Below are 23,208 nucleotides of genomic sequence, written 5' to 3'. Positions count from 1 at the left end.
CAAATGAGCAGTGGAAAAGGGAACGCATGTACCGAATTACATCTTCCAATTTTTATCTTGCTGCAGTTAACACTATAGAGCCATCTTCAAAGTTGAAAGCCATGTTTTATAAACAATTTTCTACATCTGCAACCAGGCATGGTAACAAATATGAAAGGCATGCTAGAGAACTCTATACCATATTCCTCAAAGAAAAAGGTATCAATGCTCATGTCTCTGATGTTGGCTTAATTCTGTCATCTAGCTGTCCGTACCTTGGTGCATCTCTAGATGGCATTGTCACACACAAGAATGAGAAGTGGGGGCTGGAGATAAAATGCCCTTTTTCAAAATTTAATTGTACCTTGAAAGAAGCTGTTTTGGGGAAAAAGTTCTTTTTGCAGAATGTTGGTGGCAATATAAAGCTGAAGCGGCAACATCCTTATTATTTCCAAATTCAAGGCCAAATGTTCTGTTCAGGGTTGAAAACAATAGATTTTGTTGTTTGGTTTGGCAACAGCGAGCCTTTATTTGTTGAGACCATTTGGTTTGATGTAGATTTTGTGACAAGCTACATGTTACCACGCTTAGAGTTCTTTTATTGTAGAGCAGTGCTCCCGGAATTATTTACAAAGCGCATAAAGCAAGGATTGAAACTGTATTTGCATGGTGGTTGGACAAATTTTCATTAGTAATGAATAATTCCTTTTTAAATGAAAATACAAGAAAGAATAATACCATTAAAGTAATAAAGATATTAGTAACACAAATGGTACAAATCATATTATATAATTACAAAAAAGTGAAGTATATATATAAAAATAAGTATAACTGTAAGAGTTTTGTTTTGACTAGAAAAATGCATTCTGCTCTTGTCAATTCAAATCCCAACCATCTCAAATAACAGACTATGTCAATCAGAAGTTTCTTTCCTTGTGAGCTTGAGTTGAAAAAAGCAAAATGCATTTATCAAATTTACCAAAATATAATATATGCATATATAAAGACATGTTACATTGTGACTTCATTTTTCTTGTTCATTTTTCATGTACAACACAAAAACCTCTTTGATTATCAATTTATTTTATGTATATAAACCCATGTCTTTATATATGCATATGTCATCATATTATGTATACCTGTAGAAGGTGGTTATTGGCTTTTAATAATTAATTTATATAAAAAATATTTTATATTGACATGATAATAGTGTTTTCTTTAGGTTACAATTCCTTTTATTTCATATTCATTTATCTTTTGGATTAACTAAAAAAGGTAAAAAGTTTGTCAATAAACAACAAACAGTGAATATCTGATCAGCCACAGGAGATAAAGACAAAGGTAAAACACCATCAAGTATATGGTAATTCTTGACTCGACCAATGGCCCTTTCAACATGAATTCGCACAGATGCAATGCATGCTGTATCTTCAACTTCCTGTGCAGTGAGCTGTGCTCTTGTCCCCTTAAATGGTGGGATATTGAGGCTAACACCAGGAGGTAGAATGTCTTTGATGTCAAAGCCACGATCTGCCATTATATTATCTCCATTCTCCAATAAAGCCAAGACACCTGATTTCTTTGTGATTTCTTTATCAGATACTTTACCAGACCACAGTTTGGAAACAAATGTGATGCATCCAGCAGGTGAAATGCCAACAAGAACTTTCCAAGTGTTATGATGCTTATATTCAGACCATGTCTGTGATTGTGATTTCATAGAAGATGGAACTTCTATAAAAATTTCTGTGCAGTCAATGATTATCCTTGTGTTAGGGAAATCTTTGAACTGTGCAGGCATTTGTTGGCGAACAAGTTCTTGAGATGGAAAGGGAAATAAGATGGGCAATTCATGATAAAGGAAACATATCCAAGTAGTAAAGATCCGAGAAACACAAGCAGTTGAAACTCCGAATCGATCAGCCAAATCAGTAACAAACAAACCAACTTTTAGTCTCATTAAAACAAGGATGAACTCTTCAAGATGTGTAAGAGAACGTTTGCGGCCACGTTTGGATTTGCCACGATCAGATTTCTGAGAATTTCCAGAAGAGTTTCCATGCCAGTAATGCATCTGGTTTAACTTGGGCTCAAAATATTCAAAACATGCCAGCAAAGAAGAAAAGTTAGGATAACCAGTATAAAATTTCACAGCTGAATTATCTTCTTTCAACTTCTCAATAGAGAAAAGAGATTTTTTCATGTCTGCCAACTTAGACTCCAACTTTGTTACCTTATTATTTAGGGATTGAATTTCAGCCATTAAATTATCTGCTCTTGATTTTAAATTTTTTGAATCCAAAAAAACTTTCATTATTTCATTGCACATCTGGCCATCAGTTTCATCAGTTTCTGCTTCTTGAGGAAGATAAACAGGAGAGTTGACAAATGAAAATTCTGTTTGGGTTGACATGGAGCAAACACCAGAAACAATTAATTCTTCTTCGCAATCATGACCAGCCATAGCAAACTCATGATCATTATCATCATCTTCAGAAGACTCATTCAAAGCAAAAGAAGTCCCAAGGCCCAATCCCAATGAACGGCAAAGAGGAGGCTTCCTAGGCTTGGTTTGAGCTGTTGCAACACTGCTAGAATACAGATTTAAAGATGGCTTTGCACCAGATACCAAACGTCGCTTGTTTGGATTCCTTTTAATATCTGCGTCGGAAAAATGCTTCTCACAGAGAAATGTAGATGTGGTTACTTTAAAACCATCAAGTCCGTCGACTCTTTTAATTAAATTACACCAGCGAGATTTCTCTGGATTTTTCTGCGGAAATCGAAAAAAATGTAGGCCACTTGGGGTTCCGTCGGTTTTGTAGAATGTATTGTAACATCCGTACGCCGCACATTGACGCCCGAGAGATTTCTTTTTCTTCTTCCCAGCACTTTCCGCCATGAAAACGTATTTGATAACCTTAGACCAGTGAGAACTTCAATATAAAACGATTTATTTGGTTTGCGTGCAACGAGATTTACTCAACTATAGACTGCCGGAAGAAATTGGAACAACCACTTTCTCGTTTTCGATTTTTGGCCTCTCTTTCAGAAGTCGTGTGACGTAATTTGGCAAAGGGTCTATTCGTCGTCTTCATCTCAGAACATTGGCTACAATAATCGCCGATACATAACACCATGTTATTAGTATTCCATTGAATTTTATAGTATCAAATTTTTTTAGTTTTAGTTTGAATGCATACAATTTGAATGATTGAAATTATGATCAAAATAAAGTTCATATGATCGGTTAACATAGAAAAGAATTTTCTATTTTTTTCAAATATACCGAGCAAAACAAGCTTTTTTAAAAGCCATTTTCAAATTTTCTACCGCCAAAAATTGTTCCAAAGTATAAGTTTAAGCATTGTGATTTTTGTTGTTGAAAATATTCACGTTCTATCTTTTAGATCCTTGCGCTGCGGGTAACTTTTCAGGTGATGGATACAGCCCTTGCGAACAATGTCCCATTGGCACTTTCCAACCCAACACTGGCCGAGTGGTCTGTTATCCTTGCCCTGGCGGAGGAACATTTGGCGGCAAAACAGGCGCAGTCTCAGTTTCAGAATGTCCAAGTGAGTGGCTTTGCATCAGCCAGCCCGTCTGCTGGCGTCCCAATTTCTCGCTTATAACAACCCTTTTTTACATCTAGGGTTTAGAAAGTTTTCAGAAATGTCCCCAAGTCTTGAGTGGGGCAACAATTTATATCCTCGTTTGCTCTTTACAGGTTGGTATTAACGAATAGTTTTATGAGTTAGGTAATATTAGTGCAATTATTGGTAGATATGTTTACGTGTTTTGCTGCGCACTATTCCATTCACGCCGTTAAATTTGCTATACAACCAATATTAGAAAAATTCATGCCATCAGAAGCAGAAAATGGTAAAATATTGGATCATGGTGTGATTATTCTCTGATTGTTTTGTAATCAGCATGTGATCAGATTGTGATCAAAACGTGATCAAAATGTACTAAAGGTCTGATCACGATGTAATCATGATGGGATTATGGTCTTGTCATGATGTGAGTATGATCAAATCATGATGCAGTCAGAATTTTATCAGAGTTCGATCAGAAAATGTTCATCCACTAAACCAAAGATTCTTGAGATTCTTTCACATGCATGTCTTTTCTATCAATTATCAATTTATCCAATTTCATTATCCATTCACGTACCTTCAATTTACTTTTTGCTTTGTGAACTCTTGCAGCCAACGATTCTTGCTACGCTTCGCCCTGTCAGAACAACGGCACGTGCATTCGTGGTGAATTTGCTTACTCATGTAAGTGTGCAGATGGTTACACTGGCAAAGACTGCGAGATCGAAGTCGATGAATGCGCTTCGGCGCCATGTCAGAATGGGGGCAACTGCACCGATTTAGTGAACTCGTATACCTGTACGTGCCCTCCTGGATATACAGGATCGAACTGCGAGATTGACATCAATGAATGTGAAAGTCAGCCTTGTATGCACGGGGGTACCTGCGTTGATGGCGTAAATTCGGTATGTTCCAGAAAACAGAATTCTATACCTTTTTTTCAAAATGTCGACCCTTATCAAAATATGTTTAATTTTCTAGAATTTCCAGCCTATAGACCTTCCAATCTATAGACCTCTAAATCCCCGTTAAAACTTAATATTTCCTCTCGATCTATAGATCTCACACTCTTCGTTTAAAGTCAAGATCCACTTCCAACTCCCTTCTTCTCCGTGACGTTTGCATTTCTAGATAAAGCACCAATCTCAAATCCTAATTCACAGTATATTTGAAACTCAAAAGCTAAAAACGATGAACTAGCACACAATAGGTAATAAAATATTTCAACAAGCTGTAAGACATCCACTTAAAACTGAGAGAGAGAGCTATCTAGGCCGAATTTCCGAATATGCAATTTTCCTGATGCAGCGTATGCAATTCAAAGGTGGGACGTAGCTATATAATACTGTTTCTCAACTCATTTCAGGTGACATGCATTTGTAGGCCTGGCCTGACAGGAGAGTTCTGCCAAACAGACATCAACGAGTGTGCTTCTAGTCCATGTCAAAATGGAGCGACTTGTCTCAACTTAGTGAACCGTTATTTATGTCTCTGTTCGCCTGGCTATTATGGTATGGTTACTTTGAGGAATACGACGATGCTTCATTTTTAATTACTTCAGCTTCCCCTTTTATTCTACAAAAGAGATAAACTATCCTACCCTAGCAATGCCAGATTAAGTAGCCTGTGCACTAATCTCATTTGTTTAATCAAACAAAATGGAAAAGCTAATAGAAATATAAAATTAACTGAGGTATCTTTCCTTAGGGGTAAACTGTGAAAATGAGACTGATGAGTGTTTGTCGAAGCCTTGCCGAAACAATGCAACGTGTATTGATCAGGTGAACAATTTTAAGTGTGATTGCCAACCCGGGTTTGCAGGCAGAATCTGTGAAGTGGATATCAATGAGTGTTTGACTGACCCATGCACCAATAATGGAACTTGTTTGGACAAAGTTAATGACTATCAATGTATCTGCCAGGCAGGTTTGTGAAATATTCTTTCTTTTTTCGTTTCTTCAACTTTCAAGATAAAATATCACCCTGAAAGTTATTTTTGGTAGATAGTGTTTTTGTATTACTGATTTTTCAAATTAAGAGGTATTTCTTTGTGATCTTTTAGGCTATGTTGTCAAAATTGATATATAGGAAGCCTTTTATGTCGTTTTGCTTTGAAATTAAGTTTGTGCCAATTAGTGTCCTAGTTTCCACTTCAACGTCCAAAACAAGCAATTTTCAATTCTGTTTTATTATCAATCCCATATTTTCACTATCAGTCCTTCATTTCTACATCCAAATATGCTCCTTATCGCATAAGGTTAAGGGTATAAAGGATAAAATTGTTTGTGTACTATGCCTACTTGCACCCGCATTTGTAGGATTGTTTCGATGTAGAGTCGCTAGGCTAGATTTTGCTATCGAGATAAAATGTTAACGAACAGCTTCGTTGTTTTTCTTCAGGGTACACCGGGAAGAACTGTTCAATTGATATCGACGAGTGTGCCACAACACCTTGTAAAAACGGTGGATCCTGTACAGATCAAGTTAATAGCTTTGAATGCACTTGTTTGGCTGGATATACTGGAAAACGATGTGAAATTGATATCGATGAATGCGCCTCAAGACCTTGCAGAAATAACGCCACTTGTGTTGACCAGGTTCGTTGCTTTCGTATCGAGTATGATTGTCATAGATCATGTAACGTGATAATCAGTGTCAATCACCATCATCAAATCAATCATCAGGAATCATTATTATTTTCGAATCAATCATTAAATGGCATTAAAACAATTATTCTTCATCATCAATCATAAGCACTGTTGATTAGCTATGTACCCTATACTCAATATTGTAGGTCACTTGTAAGCTCTGCAATCAATTGTCTCTTTGCGTCTTATTAATGAAACAATTTCTCTCATTCTCCAGGTGAATTCATACAATTGTACTTGTCGTCCTGGATTCTACGGCGATCATTGTGAAAATGAGACAAATGAATGCGTTCCAAATCCTTGTATCTATGGTGACTGCGTAGATTTAGTTGCTGACTACAGGTAAATGCACTGAAATCGTACCGTCATTAAAAGATAGTTTCTTAATAATGGCACCATCATTTCTACTTCAGCACCTAAACGATGTTCAAAACAGCAGAGTTTTTCCTCATTTATTACTCAATAGTAAAAGCTATCAATTTTTCCAAGACCAGCGCAAGTGATAGTGTGGTTTAGTCTCCTGTTTGTCGAACCTTATTGTTGCCTCATAAGAGAAAGTCTAGTTTTATTTTTCCTTCATATATTTTTGTCGTTTTTTATTCGTATACAGCTTATTCTTCAAGCTAACTTAATTATTTTGCTGAGATATGCTAATTGTATTAAATCGGTTATTGGTATTCAATATATTTGATAGATGTGATTGTATGGCTGGTTTCACTGGGAAAGACTGCGATCATAATTGTTAGCAGTGAAGTCTTTACTATTTGCCAAGACCAGCGCAAGTGATAGTGTGGTTTAGTCTCCTGTTTGCCGAACCTTGTTGTTGCCTCATAAGCAAAAGTCTAATTTTACTTTCATATATTTTTGTCGTTTTTACGAATACAGCTTATTCTTCAAGCTAACTGAATTATTTTGCTGAGATATGCTAATTGGTTATTGGTATACCATTTATTTGATAGATGTGATTGTATGGCTGGTTTCACTGGGAAAGACTGCGATCATAATATCGACGACTGCGCGTCACTTCCGTGTCAGAATTCTGGGAATTGTACGGATTTCGTTAATGGCTATAACTGCACATGTGCGCCAGGATATACAGGTGTAAACTGTGAGACTGACATCAATGAATGTAGTCCTGATCCATGCCGTGGAAATGCTTACAACTGCACAGATCTGATCAATGGATTTTACTGTAACTGCAAACCAGGGTATAGGTAGGTACTGTGTTTAGCAGCAAAAGTATATGAACTCGAGATTATATCAATGTTAAGTATATAAATGAACGCGGAGTAACTGAAACTAAACCAGCAATTTGACTGCAAGGAGGCGCAGAGTTTGTCAACGTTATACCAAAAGGCACTGCTATCTTTATAAGATACTGTGTTCTACAGGGAAATAGATTGCTAAGACCTCATGATTGCTGCTTCCACCAAGAATTATTTTTCAATCATTCTATATTAGGTGTCAAATACAAGGAGAGGGACATATTCTTATACCTCCTTTTACTTAAGCTTCTGTTTGTCTGCTGTAGCTACTGGGCCTGCTAATAAAATGCCGTTTTCAAACGTTTGGTTATGACAAAAAAATCGATTTGAGTTCTTTTTCCATGACCTTTTACATCAAACTTATCCGGGTAGAGGTTTTAGTATGTTTAAATTCAGTTAAGTTTCGTATGTGAACATTCTGCGTCAAGTTGATTTATGTAATTGCTGCTTTCAGCTGAGAGTGAGTAGTGCTATATTGTTATCATCTCATAGCTATTGTCGTCAGATTGAATGCTTTATCTCTTACAGAGGACGATCATGCGAGATTGAGATAGACTACTGCACGCCAAATCCCTGTTTGTACAACAGTACATGCATGAATGTAAAAGATTCAGCCTCGTTCCAGTGTAATTGTACCGATGGATATATGGGTGACACTTGCGGAACCGAGATTAATGAGTGTGCGTCGAATCCATGCCAGAATGGAGGAACTTGCGTTGACCTGGTACAAATTATAGTATTTTTCACATTGAACATATTCAGTATTCTAAATAAGAACTACTCTTTACAGTTTTGATAAGTAATGGAGTCGTAAGAAGATTTTGAAATTCATGATCAATGATTGAAATTCCAATTTTATGATTTAATCAAAAAGTCCTGATTTGAAATCAGCATGCATTTTATCATATTTCATAACATAATATGGATGACGCTACATCTTTGCTTCAAGCCTACTACGGTCAAAGACCTCGTTTAAAGTTAAATTTTCAAATCTCTACAGGTTGCAGCATACACTTGTAGCTGTCTGCTAGGCTTTACTGGTTTGAATTGTGAAGTCAATATTGATGACTGCATTGCACGCAATGGCTCTCTCCCATGCCTCAATGGTGGTGTCTGCTTAGATGGCATCAACTCCTTCCGATGCCAATGCCCAATTACACATACTGGGCAAAGATGCCAGAAAGGTAATCCATCTTTTATATCTTATGTAGAAAATGCTGCTGTTGTTGTTGTTGTTGCTTCTATTGTTGTTGTTGTTGCTGCTGTTATTATGCACTTCAATTGTGATAATTCTCGTCCCAATCGTCAATTCTTATGCAAGTTTAGCAGTGCGTCATTTGTAATTTAGCAATGAAGATTTATCGTTCTTGTGCGTTTTACTGTTTACTAAATGCTGCATTGTATTTAACACAGCGAAATCACCGAGGTTTGACCTTCGTTTCCATGGCGGAAGTGGCTCTTATTTGAGTTACATGAACTTCAGCAGTGTACCGGCGGTTACAGTAGCAAGTTGGGTGCGTTTCCTCGGAAAGACCTCGGCTGGCACATTCTTAATGCTAACAAACATGGTCAACACATCATATCATGATATTTTGCTTGAAATCCAAGATAGATTCGTACGATTTACTCCATCGAGTGGCAGTCGGGTGACTCATCCGTTTACAAAGCCTTTGAATGACGGTCTATGGCACCACGTTATTGTATCAATTGAACCAGCAACCGGAAGTGTGCAAGTCTACAAGGACAAAGAGTAAGTGTAGCTTGTACCAAACCAAAGTATTTTTGACATTGACCTCGCTTTAAACCTATTTAAGCCGAAAGATTGTCATATATTTGAAGTATTATTTATTTTCAACTGTCAGCCCTAAGATTTATCATACATCTTCTTTTCTTTTGAGATTCCTGATGAATAAGCCATCAAACTGCTCTTTTAAAAAAACATGCAATTTCGGTTCACATGCCTTAGCTGTAAAACATTTTTTTATTTCAGGGTTGTTTTTAACTCGATTGAAAATGGCATGAAAACTAGAAAATTATTTGAACCAAAAGGCATGCTAATACTCGGTCAGGAAATGTCGAACATGGGTTCAGTTCTAAGCAACTCATTTGCGGGTGAAATTGGCCAGGTTGGCATTTGGAACAGAGTCCTAAGCTCTGCTGAAAGATCTGCCTTGACAGCAAACTGTTCTACAAACCTCACAGGTATGCCATTTTGCTATTCAAGTTAGTGCTCAAGACAAATAGAAACTTGCAATCTGCTTTTTGTTCTCATATAACGATGGGGTGCTTTTTCAATTTTCCTTTACTGTAATCTATTATACAATGGCTGAATAAATCAAAGGGTGTTTAAGAGCCTTGTTTAATACTATAATGCTGTTAGGCTACGGCTGCATTGCTTTACAATATCTCACTTATTACTTTGTCCGCTGTTTTCTGCGTAAAGCCATCTTCTTCGATCCTCTTCTCCCTTTCTCTTCTATGTTGTCTCCCTTGGATTATTTTCTACTATACCGTGCACTCAGAATACGAATTGAATCTCATTTTATAGTTTTTTTATATTTAATTTGTTCGTACCTCTTTATCTTTAGTTTTTAGATTATTTTACCCGTTTCATCTTTTCATGTTTGTGCTCATCCCCGTTTCTTGGGGCCTAGTATGAAAAAGATGATAAATTTCGATGTGATTTCCACTCTATTTGCAGATACACTGCGTTCGTGGATTCACCTCAGTGGTTCCAAGGGACCCAATGTTACAATCGTGGAGCCAACAACTTGTGGTAGCAACACGTGCCCGCCATCTTTCATAGGCCAATTCTGTGAGACTGAAATTGGTTAGTACAATATATTTTGTATCAAAGTGATTTAAAAAGTAGCTCTTGAAATAGGCAGAATTCAAAAATTTACAATACAAATTTACTAGTTACACTACCTACAAAATACTTAACGACATTACAAGGACGATGCCACTGGGTGCAAAATACTATGACTACTCCGTGGCATCACGAAAAACTAAGACAACTTACATATGAATTACCAAAAGAAAAAACAAAGAACACTACACTCTCTCAAATTAGATATCAGGCGAAGAAATTAGCGAATAGCAGCAGACACCTTGTCTGCTGCAGTTTATGTAATTTTGCGTTATCACAGATCTCACCTCATATATTATTTGAGACAGACTTTACATATTATATTTCACTAAGTAATTGTTGGCTTCCTAGGGAAAGGGGACGAGATACTTTATTCAAAGCAACCAGTACAATGTATAAAACGTATTGTTAACTCAAGGATGCTTCTATTGTGATGGTTTGAAAAATTGTTATCGCCGTACAATAAGATTTGCAACAGAACATCATTTGCAAGATTTGCATATCCATATGGTCGTACAAGAGTATATATTCCAGCGAGGAGATCAGTCCTTTGAACACCAAAAAGCAGAGCTACAATAAGTGCTCCGTATCCTCGATTCCATCGTTACTTGGGCACATTGGGTTATTGTATCTCTAAAGTTGTGTTAAAATTTGTGAAAGTTTAACTTGCTGAGACCAACCCTGAGTTGAGTAAGATCAGACAGGCCCTTTGGGTCATGAATCCCAAATACTGGATAGTATCTTTGTCTTGAAAACAGCAACAGAAGGTGACAATCTAATTTCAGGATCAGGTTTGTTGCACTCAGTGAGCAGTGAGGATAGAAACTAGATTTATATTTTCGGTCCTTGCTCGTATTTGCCTGATTGTGTTACGTTCGCGAAATGAATATTGCACCTGTTGAAATGGTGGCAATGGGTCCTTCGTGTAGTCAGGGGTTAAATTGTTTATGACTTTATAAAACAACTTGAGACGTCTACTCCATCTGCGGAGGTTTAGAGATTCCCACCCAAGGTCAAGGTACAGCTTTTCTCGGGACGTGCTTTAAAATTCTTATATATATCGAACAGATCTGTTTTATTTATTTTTTACTTTAAAAATTTTTGATCGGAGGAAAGTGCTAATATTTAAAAAACATTTTTGTGAATCTGTAGTTTCAATCTTAAATACATAAGTGCGCAATGAAGCAGCATCAAAGCCTAATATACTTTATTTATATGTTCAAGTGTTTAGAGTTTGACAATTTTGTCGATCTTGCAAGAGAGTATCATGGCCGAGGATGTACTAATTTCAATACCTTAACAATCAAGTAATTTTCTTTGCTTCGACACAAACTGTAAGACGTTTGAAGATGATAGTCAATTAAAAAATTTGGCTGAATTATAAATCAATTGGGTGTTGTTTTAAAACTTTTGTGGAAAATTTCGATGATAGATAGAAAATTATATTCTCATGCTTCTATAATGCTGTCTAGTTTTCCTGGGTGCAAAGATAGAAATAGGCTCAACTTCTTAGTACCTGGATTTACATTTTAATTTGTCTTTTTAGACAAAGAACCACCAAAGGTTGTCAGATGCCCAAATGTGACCCAAGTGGTAACACCAAACAGAGTATCCGTTGTCACATGGACAGAGCCTATTTTCAGTGACAATAAAGTGGTTGCTACCATCACCACTTCTCACCGCTCCGGATCTTTCATGGCTTGGGGAGATTACATTGTTACCTATGTTGCAAGCGATGCTTCTGGCAACTCTGCATCCTGCACTTTTGAACTTTATGTCATGCGTAAGTCTACACAGTTGGCAATTACGTAAACTACTGTTCTGGTGCAGTTCAGCTCCTTTCTACTGTTATTAGCTGCTTTGTTTTGCTGTTTTTGTTGTTGTTTCGGTGGTTGCTGTTGTCATTGCTGTTTCTGTTTTTGTCGTTATTGTCGTCACCAAGAAAACAAAATATACAACAAAGAAGTTGTAAGGCAAAATTGACAGTTGTGATCTGATAGGGAAGGTTTTTGGGTGCTTTATCTCACTTCCTTCGAAGTCTGGTCAACAGCCTCCAAAGATGAAAATTGTAACTAGTCTTTAATTAAGAAAATAAGCCAGACAGCTCATTCTCTTTGCTTTCGAAGAACAGACTTGTGCAATTAATACCTTTTTTTGGTTCTAATGTGAATGATTTCGCCTGAGATTAGCACCTAATTATTTTTCAGGCTACATGTGCCCACTCTTGAAGCCCCCGCGAAACGGCGCTGCATTTTGTGGAAGCTGGGATTACGGTAGATTTTGTGATGCAAAATGTTATCCGAACCACGCATTTGCAGTGCGTTACCCGCCATACTATTCTTGTGGCCAAAGTGGATCATGGAGTCATGGCCCACCCTCATACCCAGAGAATCCACAGAATTTACTACCTACCTGTGCAGGTGAGTATCTTCAATTAATTTCAGAAAATGCTATTGTTAACAACTAATGCATAAGTACAAACAAACTTGGATCTGTGGACAATCGTTCTTGTACCTTATATTCTCTTGGTATGTTCTCGCTCGTCCTTGCACAGAAATTCCACTTTAACCCTCAGTAGTCCCATTGCTAGAATCCGTAGCCAAAGCTTTCAGTTCAAATAGGACCATGGTCGACTTGCCTGGAAAATACGTGAATAGGGAAACTAAGGTGCCTTCCATCTTCTTATTTTCTTTGTGCTTTCATGCAATATTTTGACCACTCATTAATTATTCGAACTGTGATTCTTAAACAGCAACTGCATCTGCAACAACAGCAACGTCAAACAGAGTAACTTATTCAGCCAGCTCATGTAATGCACAATTCATCGCACAATTCCGAAGAGAATTTGAAGCCAAAATCCAAACGATTCAGAAATATTTCCCTATTTGTGGATCTAGCTGCGACTTCAGCCAGATAAGCATCAAATGTGACGGTGTATCGAGACGGCGAAGAAGCACGGGTGGCTCGGCGGCAACAATTACAGTAGACTTCCCGGTGAACACCACCAGTGGAGAGAACTACACACAGCAAGTTCAGAGTGGTCTTAAAAACGGGCAGTTTAACATGACGATATCGGTCAATAACGTCACGATCAATTCCACAAACAACGACCTCAAAACAACTGTGTCTACAAAGTGTCCCCAGGGAAGCATCCTCCAGTCTCAAACTAAAAAATGCAGTGAGTAGTCTATAGTAGACATAGCAAATTTTGGCTAAGGAGCTCGATGCTCGATTTGCTGGATATCATATTCGCAGCAGAGCCGTCCTTCACACTAGACGACGCATTACATTAAGTGCCAAAAATTTCATTGGGATTAATTTTCGGTGAAACAGGCCAACAAAATATCAATCCCAGTACAATTTTTCGAAACAAGAATTCTTTCTCGCCGAAATTTTCCAACGCTGGTAATGATAAAATCTATAAATTTTCGTTTGAGTCTTTCAAGATAACAAAAAATGTTTAATTTGATATTTCAAAGGTGCTAAAGAATGTACAGTATTTCCAATGTCAATCTTTTGGTAGCTGGAAACGCTTCCAATTTGTTTTCTTTTATTGACTTGTTGACAGTGAAATAAAAGAAACCTCCTCTATATTAAGGTTGATGACGTTTTTTCTAATCTTCAGTTCCAATTATGGGGTTGACATTGAAATGCTCGATTTTTGTAACTTTCATAATTGCGTTCCAGATAGTTTATTGTTGAAGATAGAAACAAATTATAGAAAGTGTTTTTTTGCTTACCTGACCTGACCTTACGAAATTTTTCAACTTTGCATTTAAATTTCCACCGAAATTTTAAAAAATAGCAAATAATTTTCCATCCGAACTTGATCCACCAAAATTTGGCACCGGGTTTTTGGTATATAATGTATTCAGCCTATGGACTCCCTGGCATTGTGTGCCATGAGTTTTATCAGATTATGTACCCAGATTAGCAATGTCCGTTTAAGTTCTTTAGTTGACCGTGAAGGGTGTAAACACAATGTTCAAACAAGCAATGTTGTGTTATTGCAGCAGCTTTATCCAACTCACCGAATGTTGTGTAAGAAAACCATTAAAATGACAGAATGCTACAAACTTTTCTTATTTGAGCAAAGAAAAGAAATCAGGCACTTGATATTAATCCCTGTTCCTCATGTGAAAAATATTTTTGAACACATTTTTGTTTTTTAATTGACAGCCAGTTTTTGAATTAGCTAGGTCTCAAATTGTCGACTTTAATTTTTTGCAAACTGTACCTCTGCTTTTCTTAAGATGCTACCAAATGTTTTTGTACTATAAAATCAGTGAATACCATTAATGGCCTAAGTTTTGTACCATTAAACTATTTGTATATTTTTTGTCAGTTTTTTGCCCAGCTGGAACATACCACAATGTGTCAGGCAATGAATGTGTCGATTGTCCCATTGGCTTATATCAGCAAATGGATGGTTGGACCAACTGTACAGCGTGTCCTTCTGGAACTACAACATTCAATGTTGCTTCCAATCACAGCTCTGCCTGTAAAGGTTTGTGTCCCATTTTTATCGCGAACAATTAAATTTGAAGCACTATTTTTTGACATATGCTCAACTTTTTTTCAATATTTCCTTTCGCCATAATTTTTTCATTAGTTTCTCATGGTTCTTTAATTCGACATGATGCTATATGTAGAGTATACACTCTAAAATTGTATACTTACGTTCTTACAATCATTAAGACTTCTAATCAAAGATTTCCAGAGAAAAATATTATAATAATGGTACTTCTTGCCACTGAGCTGCTACTCTTCCTACATTCATGGTCCCATCTCGAAACCAGTTATTTTTCACTTTTTCTTATCGTTTGTTTAATCTGTAGAAATCTGTACCGCTGGAAGTTTCTTTAACATGACTGCAGACAGGTGTCAGCTTTGTCCTGAGGGATTCTACCAGGAAAATACTGGCAAAATGCAATGTGATTATTGCCCTAGTGGAAGGTCTTCTAGTCTTGGAGCCAAAAATGTTTCTGAATGTGTAGGCAAGTACAAATTAATATATTTCTGAATGTGTAGGTCTTTTTTGTTTAAGTCAAACAAATGATAGCTCAGTTTGTTACCCTTTTAGCAGTGATATCTGTAATATGTATTAACACTAATGTAATACAGATCTAATGTAAGTATCTATGACATATATATTTGAAAATGGTACGAAATAGCAGATGTCAAAATGTATAGATACTCAAAGTCCATTCCAATTTGTTCAGGTTGAGGATTTTAGTTAAAGGCATTAAGTCTTGGTAAATAGGCCTTCTCTATAGGGGGTCATTTGGTCTCGGCGTGATCGCTGCTGTTTCGTGTGATGACAACTTGCTATTGACGGAAATTGTTTTGTCAGTCAGTACGAGGTGAGTTCATGTGACCAGTTCCAGGTCAACCAATAGAATCGCAGTCATGAAAATCATGACTCAGCGGATTTTGGCACTTAGGGTATACCCAATCCATTTTATCATGACTCGATGCCTTTAAGAATAACCATGTTAACAGTTTCATGGATCAAAGACCAAATTAATCTTATTTAAACGAGACAAGTAGGCTTATAGCCAGAAATTAAGGGTTTAGAAGTCCTTTCTGCTTTCATTACTCTCCTTTCTGCTTATTGAATCTGCTCCGTTTTTACGACTCCTACTGATAATAGCTAGCAATTAAGATTTGCTAATTGGTGCGTCTCTTCGTACAGTGAAATGTGGCCTAGGCTCTCAATTAGCAACGGATGATGCATGCCAGTTGTGTCCACTTGGAAGCTACAGGGACGCTGCGAATCAAACGAGCTGTGTTTCTTGCCCGGTGACTGGAGGAGTTACAACAACAACATACATTCTAGGAGCTAAAAGTTCTTCATCTTGCAAAGGTATTGATGTTGTATAATTTCTTCATCATAATCATCATGATATTTAATGCATTCCATGAATTTTTTATTTCTGCTATCCTTGCAAGCCTTAAGGAAGTTATCATAAATCTTTTCTGTTTATACGTTGTAGCTGTTTGTCCACGTGGAAAAGAAGTATCGAAAGATGGAATGAAATGTATGGCTTGCCAAACTGGCTTGTACAGGGAGGATCTGCTTTTGCCGCATTGTATTGCCTGTACAAGTGGAAGAACAACTAAAATGCCAGGAAGTGTTTCTTCCAGCAACTGTATCTGTAAGTATGTTCTGCAAGAAAGGTTTCACAATATGTACTTTCTATATATCTTCTACTAAAAAGTTACATTCACAATTTATAAGATACATTGCCTACAATGGTACTTTACCCTTTTCTTTTAATTGAATCGAATTGATATTGGATTGAATTGATTCTCGCCTTCAAAGTTTGCTACAATAACCGAGATAGTGAAACGATTTGATACAACTGGACGTTTTTGAGTAAGTCAAAATTTATCTTTTGATTTGAATTGGTACAGCTCTGCAAAACACAAAGAAGGAAAGCGTAGGAATCCGGTTCACAGGAGAAGTTTGGAATTCCAAGCTGTCGGATGTCAACAGTTCAGAATTCAGAACTTTGGCATCAAAAGTTTCCAAAGAAGTGAGTATACAAATCAATTGCTTTAACCTTACAGAGCTTAGTAAATCATTAAAAACCTGAGTCCTGCTGGTTTAATGCAATGGCCGTAATTACACACGAAACAACTAACCTCTCCTTTCTGACTAAACCTGTGAAACCCTTCTAAAAGCAGAGGAATCTTTCCAAAAAATGCAAAATTAAACGAAAATGCATCATAAATTTTGAACTTAAACGCGGTCATAATGTGCGATGACCAATGCATCACAACTGAAAAGGTCTGATGATGCTGGAGTAATTGTCTCCCTGATGATCAAGCCCTGTGAATTGTATTCAGCCAGCGATACCATTGAGCCTGTATCATCGAATATGTCTGACACCATATAATGACTTCATAAGCCTATGATATCTTAATTCTAGGTAGAGAAAATATATGCCGCCGAAGTAGGCTTCTTGTCTGTCAAAATCAACCAGTTCAGGTATGTTCTGCTGCTGTTAATCCCTTACACGCAATATAACCACAATACGACCAGAATATTACCACAATACGACCACAATATTACCTTTGAGTAGCCGTAGTGATTTACGTACTGAATCGTAAACTCTCTAATGCTCGATAAACGAAATCATGATTGACAATTCTTGGGGTCTTTTACATCAAAGGTACTGGTAGCTCCTTAAGTATTACATTAAACTACAGCTAAAAATGGTTAAAAAAGGTATAATAGTTATTTTGCAAACAATCTTTTGGTGGTACAAAACTTGTAAATGGCTTTGAAAAAAGCAAACATTTAGTAAACTAAAGCCTTTCGTCTGACACTCTTCAGAGTTTAAAACGTCAGAACGTGGATCGAAAACTCTACGCTAAGAAATATATATACCCAGTTGTGGATCGAAATAGGCCAATCAGAAACACGAGCACATTACTGTAAAGGTTGACCAATCAGTGCCGCTTGCCTATTAGAATGTTACCAGTGGAGTCCTAAGGTGAAAACGAACTCCTTTTGTCTACACAGTAGCGGGTTTTTCGTGCTTATGTAGATAGATTCTAAAACTGCTAGGTGGAACGACGATCGGGCTTTACCAATAATCCGAAACATGTCGCCATTATAGTTTTTTGCACAATCTGGGTTTTCTAGCAAATGCTGCCCGATAGCAGAATCGCAGGTTTTAGTTGTAATTTTAGATTTGCAAGACCGAGGTGGCTGTTCTCTTTGGGGATGGGTTTTGTTTCTAATATTAGATGGAACATGTTGTTTTATCCTATCCTCCAATCTTTGGGTGGTGCGTCCTACGTAGCCAGAATCACACTGGCACGTAAATTCATATACAACAGAACTTTTTTTTGTGGCAGGAACGCAGTCCTTTTGAATGGACGGAGGGGCCTTTTTCGTACTATAAACAACACGTGGGTTGACCGCGAAGAAACAATTTGTTATGGCCTGTTATATTTGGCTTTCAAAACGTAGGGAGCTGTTACCGATCCAGGGTAGTTTTAGATAGACTGGGCACTTTTAAGGACCAAATTTTACGTCAGCCGAGAAATTTCCTATCTTCTCCTTAATGTAAACTGAAATAACATCTTCTGGATAGCCGTTCTCCAGAAAAATCTTAGTTAGTTTTTCAAGTTCCGAGTCGAGTTTAGACTTGGAACAAATCATCAGTGCCCTATGTGTAAGCGTTTTGATGAGGCTGATTTTTCTTTGTTTTGGGCAATACACAAGCCGAATGTTCCACTTAGACCCATTTTGTCTATGCTTGGCTCAGCTCAGTGCTGATTTGTATGAAGAGTTTTAATTATCTGGCAGTGGGATGTAGAATGTATTTTTGTTCATAAGTTTATTGAATCAAAGTATACCGATCGTTTCAATTTGCATCATTGATATATCACCTAAATACCTTAACTATATAAGGGTTGGTAAAACGTCGCTTAAAGTATAATGTAAAAATGGCTGCGTTTAAAATATGAGAAATAGCGTTATTCAATGTCCTTTGTCGTCAACAGGAATGGAAGTGTCATAGCCTTTACTGATTTGGTCTTCTCTACATCAGTGTCCGACCCTCTGGGCAAGCTTAGAACTGCCATATCATCCGGTTCTGTTGGATCTCTGTCAGTTGATTCTTCATACAAAATTGTTGGTAAGGTCCTTTTACTTAAACCTTTTCTAAGTACCTTGAGAGTAACAGTCTAATTAATAAGAACTTTCTCTGGGTATAGAAGGTTTGATTCCACCACAACAGCCTTAATTAAGATCACAAATTACATTCTAAGAAATATAGAAAGAGGTCTTGTTACATCACTTGTACTCATATACTTTAGTAAAGCTTTTGGTACAGTTGACCACAACAATTTGCTTATCAAACTACCAAAGTACGTTTTTGATTACCATTTAGTTTTCTGGTTCAAAATTATCTGACATGTCGAATTCAACATGTTGAGGTGGATGTCACACTTTCTAAGGAATCACACTTACAATATGGTGTCCCTCAAGGATCTGTTCAAGGTCCAGTTTTTTATGATTTATCTCAATGACTTACCATTACACTTGCGGAAAATACAAGGCCTTTACCATTTCCAACCTATTTCCATGGATATGCTGATGATATCTAGATGTACAATGCTGCACCTGCAAATCTGATTTCGGCAGCACATGAGCAGATCCAAGATGATGTACATATTCTCATAGAGTGACTTACTCCAGACAAGTTTAAGTACATGCTAATTGGTACAGCAGCCATGCTAAAAAAATTCCTAAAGAGTTTTCCAAACTAAAGATTGACAACAATATTTTTTTGACCAGGGCAGAAGTAGCAAAAAATCTAGGTCTTACTATTGATCAGAACCTTAAAAGGGATAGGCATATAAAAAGTATAACAAACAAATGTAATGGAAAGCTCATACAATTGACTAAGATTAGGAAATGCATGAATCCGGAAACGTTCAAAAACTTAGTCAAAGTATCTTATTCATCAACACTCGACTATTTTGATATACGGAGATGCCAGCAAGAAAGAGCATCAACGAGTACAAAGATCTCAGAACTTTGCAGCCAGAGTATCACAAAGAAACAAAAGTATGATAGTATTTCATCGACTATCAGTGAGATGGGCTGGCTGACTATGGATAAGAGACGATTTGTACACATAGTAAATCAGATTCGCAAATGCTTGCAAGGAAACGTCTCACAATATCTAACTGAAACTCTAACAATCAATAGCCACGTTCATAAATATTTTACACGTCAGTCCAACGAGTTATACTTACCATCAGCTAAAACTAACAACATGAAGAGAAAATTTCAGTACGTGGGATCCGCGGACTTTGCCTACCTTAGCTCAGCGTACAAATAATATAAATAGATTTTTAGCCCAAGTTAATTCCTTAGTTTGACACTTTTTCATAACGACTATTTTCTTTACCTCCAAAAGTTATAAGGTTTTATGTTTTAAGGTTTTATGTTTTAAGGTTATAAGGTTCATAGGTATCATGTAACAATCTTATCATTTATATTTAAAACAAATTCAATGCGTTATTTTATATTGTTAATTTTACCACTGTGAAAAACCATGTAAATGGATAGTATGTTATTATCACAACCTCTAATATCAAGTTCAGTTTAAGAATTAAGCCTGATTTGCCAGCCATTCATTTCTATCTCCCTTTAATTTGCGTCAAGCTTTTGGTTATTCCTGTAGATAATGTAGATTTTTTTATTCTTGATGAGAGGAAAGTTTACTTTATAAAGAGCAAATCATTTAAAATCATCGGGTTTAAACTAGGCTTTCTATTACTCAAAGAGTATTTGTTCCTTCTGGGGTCCCGGATACATTAGCAAGGAAGGACAGTATGTCTCTTTTGCACGTTAATCTTTTTGTCTCAATTTGCCTCAACAGACCACTGTAGACTGGTTGGCAATTGTGGCGCGAAGCAGGAGTGCAAAAGCAATGCCACCCACGGATACTGCGCCTGTATTCAAGGCTACTACAAGCCGTCTGCATCATCAACCTGCGAGGTCGACTGCACTCCCTCATTCTGCTTAAACAGCGGCAAATGTGAGCGTGGACCAAACTACAGGGTTTGTAGGTGTGCCAGTGGCTACTCAGGCAACAGATGTGAAAATGAAGGCAACAACGTTGGTCTGATTGTAGGCTTATCAGTGTCAGGCTTGCTTTTAGTCATCATTATTGGAATTATCGCGTGGAAGAAAAATCAACGGAAGTACCATGTCAATAAAGGGGTCCAGCTTGATAACACAGCAAGTGCAAAAAATTCACCTGACTATCCATTGAAGACTTATTCGAATCCAAGTGCTTATGGTGAAGTCTCTAATTCAAACCAAAGCACCCCAGCTTCAGTGCGAGCATTCTCCAACAAGGTAGCCGTTGACAGTGTACATGCCGACGAACAAGGTGCCCTGAAAGTAGACGAGAAAGACGTTTAATGGGTTTACAGACTTTCCAGCTATCTAAAATCCCACTACTGTCAAAAGGAAACCATTGATTTACAAATTGTTACTTTGTTTTCAAACAGGTTTGGTTTATATTTTCTAACAATTGATTATATCTTTGATCTAAGATCATGGTGTGAAATTTTTTATTGTACGTTTCCACGTTGTAATCTCCTTACTAGATGTTTTCTACATTTTTAGCTTTTGGCTAATAAACTGTTCAGTGGTTAGATATTCCTCTTGTTTTTTTTATTGGAGTTCCTAATACCTGCAAAAAACCGATCAGAAAGTCCAAGGTGCGTTAGGGAGATTTGATCTATCAAAGAGTGATTGTGTTGAACAATTTCTGCAATTCCTTCACAAAACAATTTAATAATCTGCAGAAATAGGAACCGAAGACAGGTTTTGCCCGTTGTTTCCTTCCACGTGTACCTGGGGCTTAGTCACGTGCTCAAACCTGCGTAACACGGAGAAGTGTAGCCGGATTATAAAGAATAAGCAGATATCAGTCGCGTCTGGATTTTTATATAAAACTGCTAAACCGTGTTTTAATTATTTCTGTACTTTATCTTATTTTGGTTCCTTTTTTTGTAAAGAACTTGATTACCGCTGCTTTAAAATTTTGCAAAACTTTTCTTATTCTATCTCAACATTAAAATAGATTAAGCTGTAAGCTGTTGGTGAAAAGCTTAAAGATATAACCTAGGGTTTCCTTCGAGCAAATTTTGGCAGTCCCTAGAACACCATTCTGTTGAAATTCCTTATGCCACCATTATGATGGCAGCCCTTATCAACCTTTCCAAACATTTTGGCCTTTTCACTTTTAAAATAAGCTTCACCGGGCCTGCTTATAGTCGCTCTACTGACTACATCATTGTTACAGTCACATAAGATTTTACCTAAAACATCAAGTATTGTTCAGTTGAGCTCCTTTTACAGTTACACTCAATCAGAACTTTCAAAAACATTTCGTTTGGCTATAGGTGGAGTCCGCTGTAGCGAATTCGAAAAAAAGATTTATATCGATATCTAGCTGAATATCGATATCTAGCCTTGAGGCCTCAAAGAAATTGATGAAGTTTTTCCAAATAGTAGGAATGTCCTTTTAACTACAGTAAAACCCCGCAAACAAGAACCTACTTTTCTAAAGAACAGACTGACTAGGTTCTTATAAATGTGGTACTCATGATATTTTCAGGGTGTGGCTCTTATCGCAAGGACACTAACAACTATGATGCACAAGACAAAAGTAACTAGATTTAAGAATGGTCTGACTGAATTTCAAATTGTAGAGGAGATGGTATCTTGTTGGGGACAAACCAATTTCAATTACAATATGAAAAAATGAAAATAAAATGACATGGCTCTGAATATCAATTAATCAAACCACAATGACGACTTGAAAACTATACTTTCAGACTCGGGAATTTCGTGTTTTATTTAACATGATGGACAATCTCATAAGAACATGGAAAGAAATCAGTCTATTTTTGGTTCTTATCTTTGGGTGTTATTTTCCACAAAATCAGTCTGTAAGTTCTTATTTTCCTATGCTCGTGTTTGCGGGGTTTTACTGTATACTCTAAAACAATACCTACTTTACAACTCAGATACGACGAATGACTACACTTGGGATTGAGCAAGTGAAGTAAAGTCGAACCTCTATCAAATAGCGGCCACTTTGAGATCCAAGGCCTAGTGGCTGTTAATGGGAGGTTTACTAAAAACTATTAGGAGGTGTCCGCTAATCGGAGGTGGTCGCTTTTAGAGGTTCGACTGTATTAGTGAAAAATTTATGGACTTTAAAAATTAAGGCTGATCATAATATTTCCGAAGACATATCTACTTCAATGGCAAATTTAATACTACGCATGCGTCTCATTTG

At 37.0% G+C, this 23,208-nt stretch overlaps 2 protein-coding genes across 2 annotated transcripts in view; one reads left to right on the top strand and one right to left on the bottom strand.

Annotated features, from left to right (window-relative positions):
- LOC135691418 (uncharacterized) overlaps positions 1–21,557 on the top strand; it is a 52,859-nt gene extending 31,302 nt beyond the window's left edge. Inside the window, exons 27-49 of the mRNA XM_065209277.2 lie at positions 3,390–3,554; positions 4,191–4,483; positions 4,945–5,089; positions 5,286–5,504; positions 5,979–6,175; positions 6,444–6,568; positions 7,186–7,440; positions 8,020–8,215; positions 8,492–8,675; positions 8,905–9,241; positions 9,482–9,693; positions 10,193–10,321; positions 11,907–12,143; positions 12,568–12,780; positions 13,113–13,538; positions 14,706–14,867; positions 15,199–15,357; positions 16,056–16,226; positions 16,357–16,518; positions 16,778–16,899; positions 17,296–17,354; positions 18,881–19,014; positions 20,770–21,557. Of these exons, the coding sequence (XP_065065349.2) occupies positions 3,390–3,554; positions 4,191–4,483; positions 4,945–5,089; positions 5,286–5,504; positions 5,979–6,175; positions 6,444–6,568; positions 7,186–7,440; positions 8,020–8,215; positions 8,492–8,675; positions 8,905–9,241; positions 9,482–9,693; positions 10,193–10,321; positions 11,907–12,143; positions 12,568–12,780; positions 13,113–13,538; positions 14,706–14,867; positions 15,199–15,357; positions 16,056–16,226; positions 16,357–16,518; positions 16,778–16,899; positions 17,296–17,354; positions 18,881–19,014; positions 20,770–21,317 (4,850 nt within the window). The 3' untranslated portion in view covers positions 21,318–21,557. The remainder of the gene's footprint in view (positions 1–3,389; positions 3,555–4,190; positions 4,484–4,944; positions 5,090–5,285; positions 5,505–5,978; positions 6,176–6,443; positions 6,569–7,185; positions 7,441–8,019; positions 8,216–8,491; positions 8,676–8,904; positions 9,242–9,481; positions 9,694–10,192; positions 10,322–11,906; positions 12,144–12,567; positions 12,781–13,112; positions 13,539–14,705; positions 14,868–15,198; positions 15,358–16,055; positions 16,227–16,356; positions 16,519–16,777; positions 16,900–17,295; positions 17,355–18,880; positions 19,015–20,769) is intronic.
- Positions 653–2,881, bottom strand: LOC135685579 (uncharacterized). Its single transcript, XM_065201562.2, has one exon. It carries the CDS (start codon positions 2,879–2,881, stop codon positions 1,226–1,228), a length of 1,656 nt encoding a protein of 551 aa, XP_065057634.2. The 3' UTR covers positions 653–1,225.
- Positions 21,558–23,208: the final 1,651 nt, after the last annotated feature.

Source organism: Rhopilema esculentum, chromosome 4, assembly GCF_057945365.1.
Source record: "Rhopilema esculentum isolate cy_ngs chromosome 4, ASM5794536v1, whole genome shotgun sequence".
Lineage (NCBI taxonomy): Eukaryota > Metazoa > Cnidaria > Scyphozoa > Rhizostomeae > Rhizostomatidae > Rhopilema > Rhopilema esculentum.
This window is presented reverse-complemented; position numbering and strand designations above follow the sequence as displayed.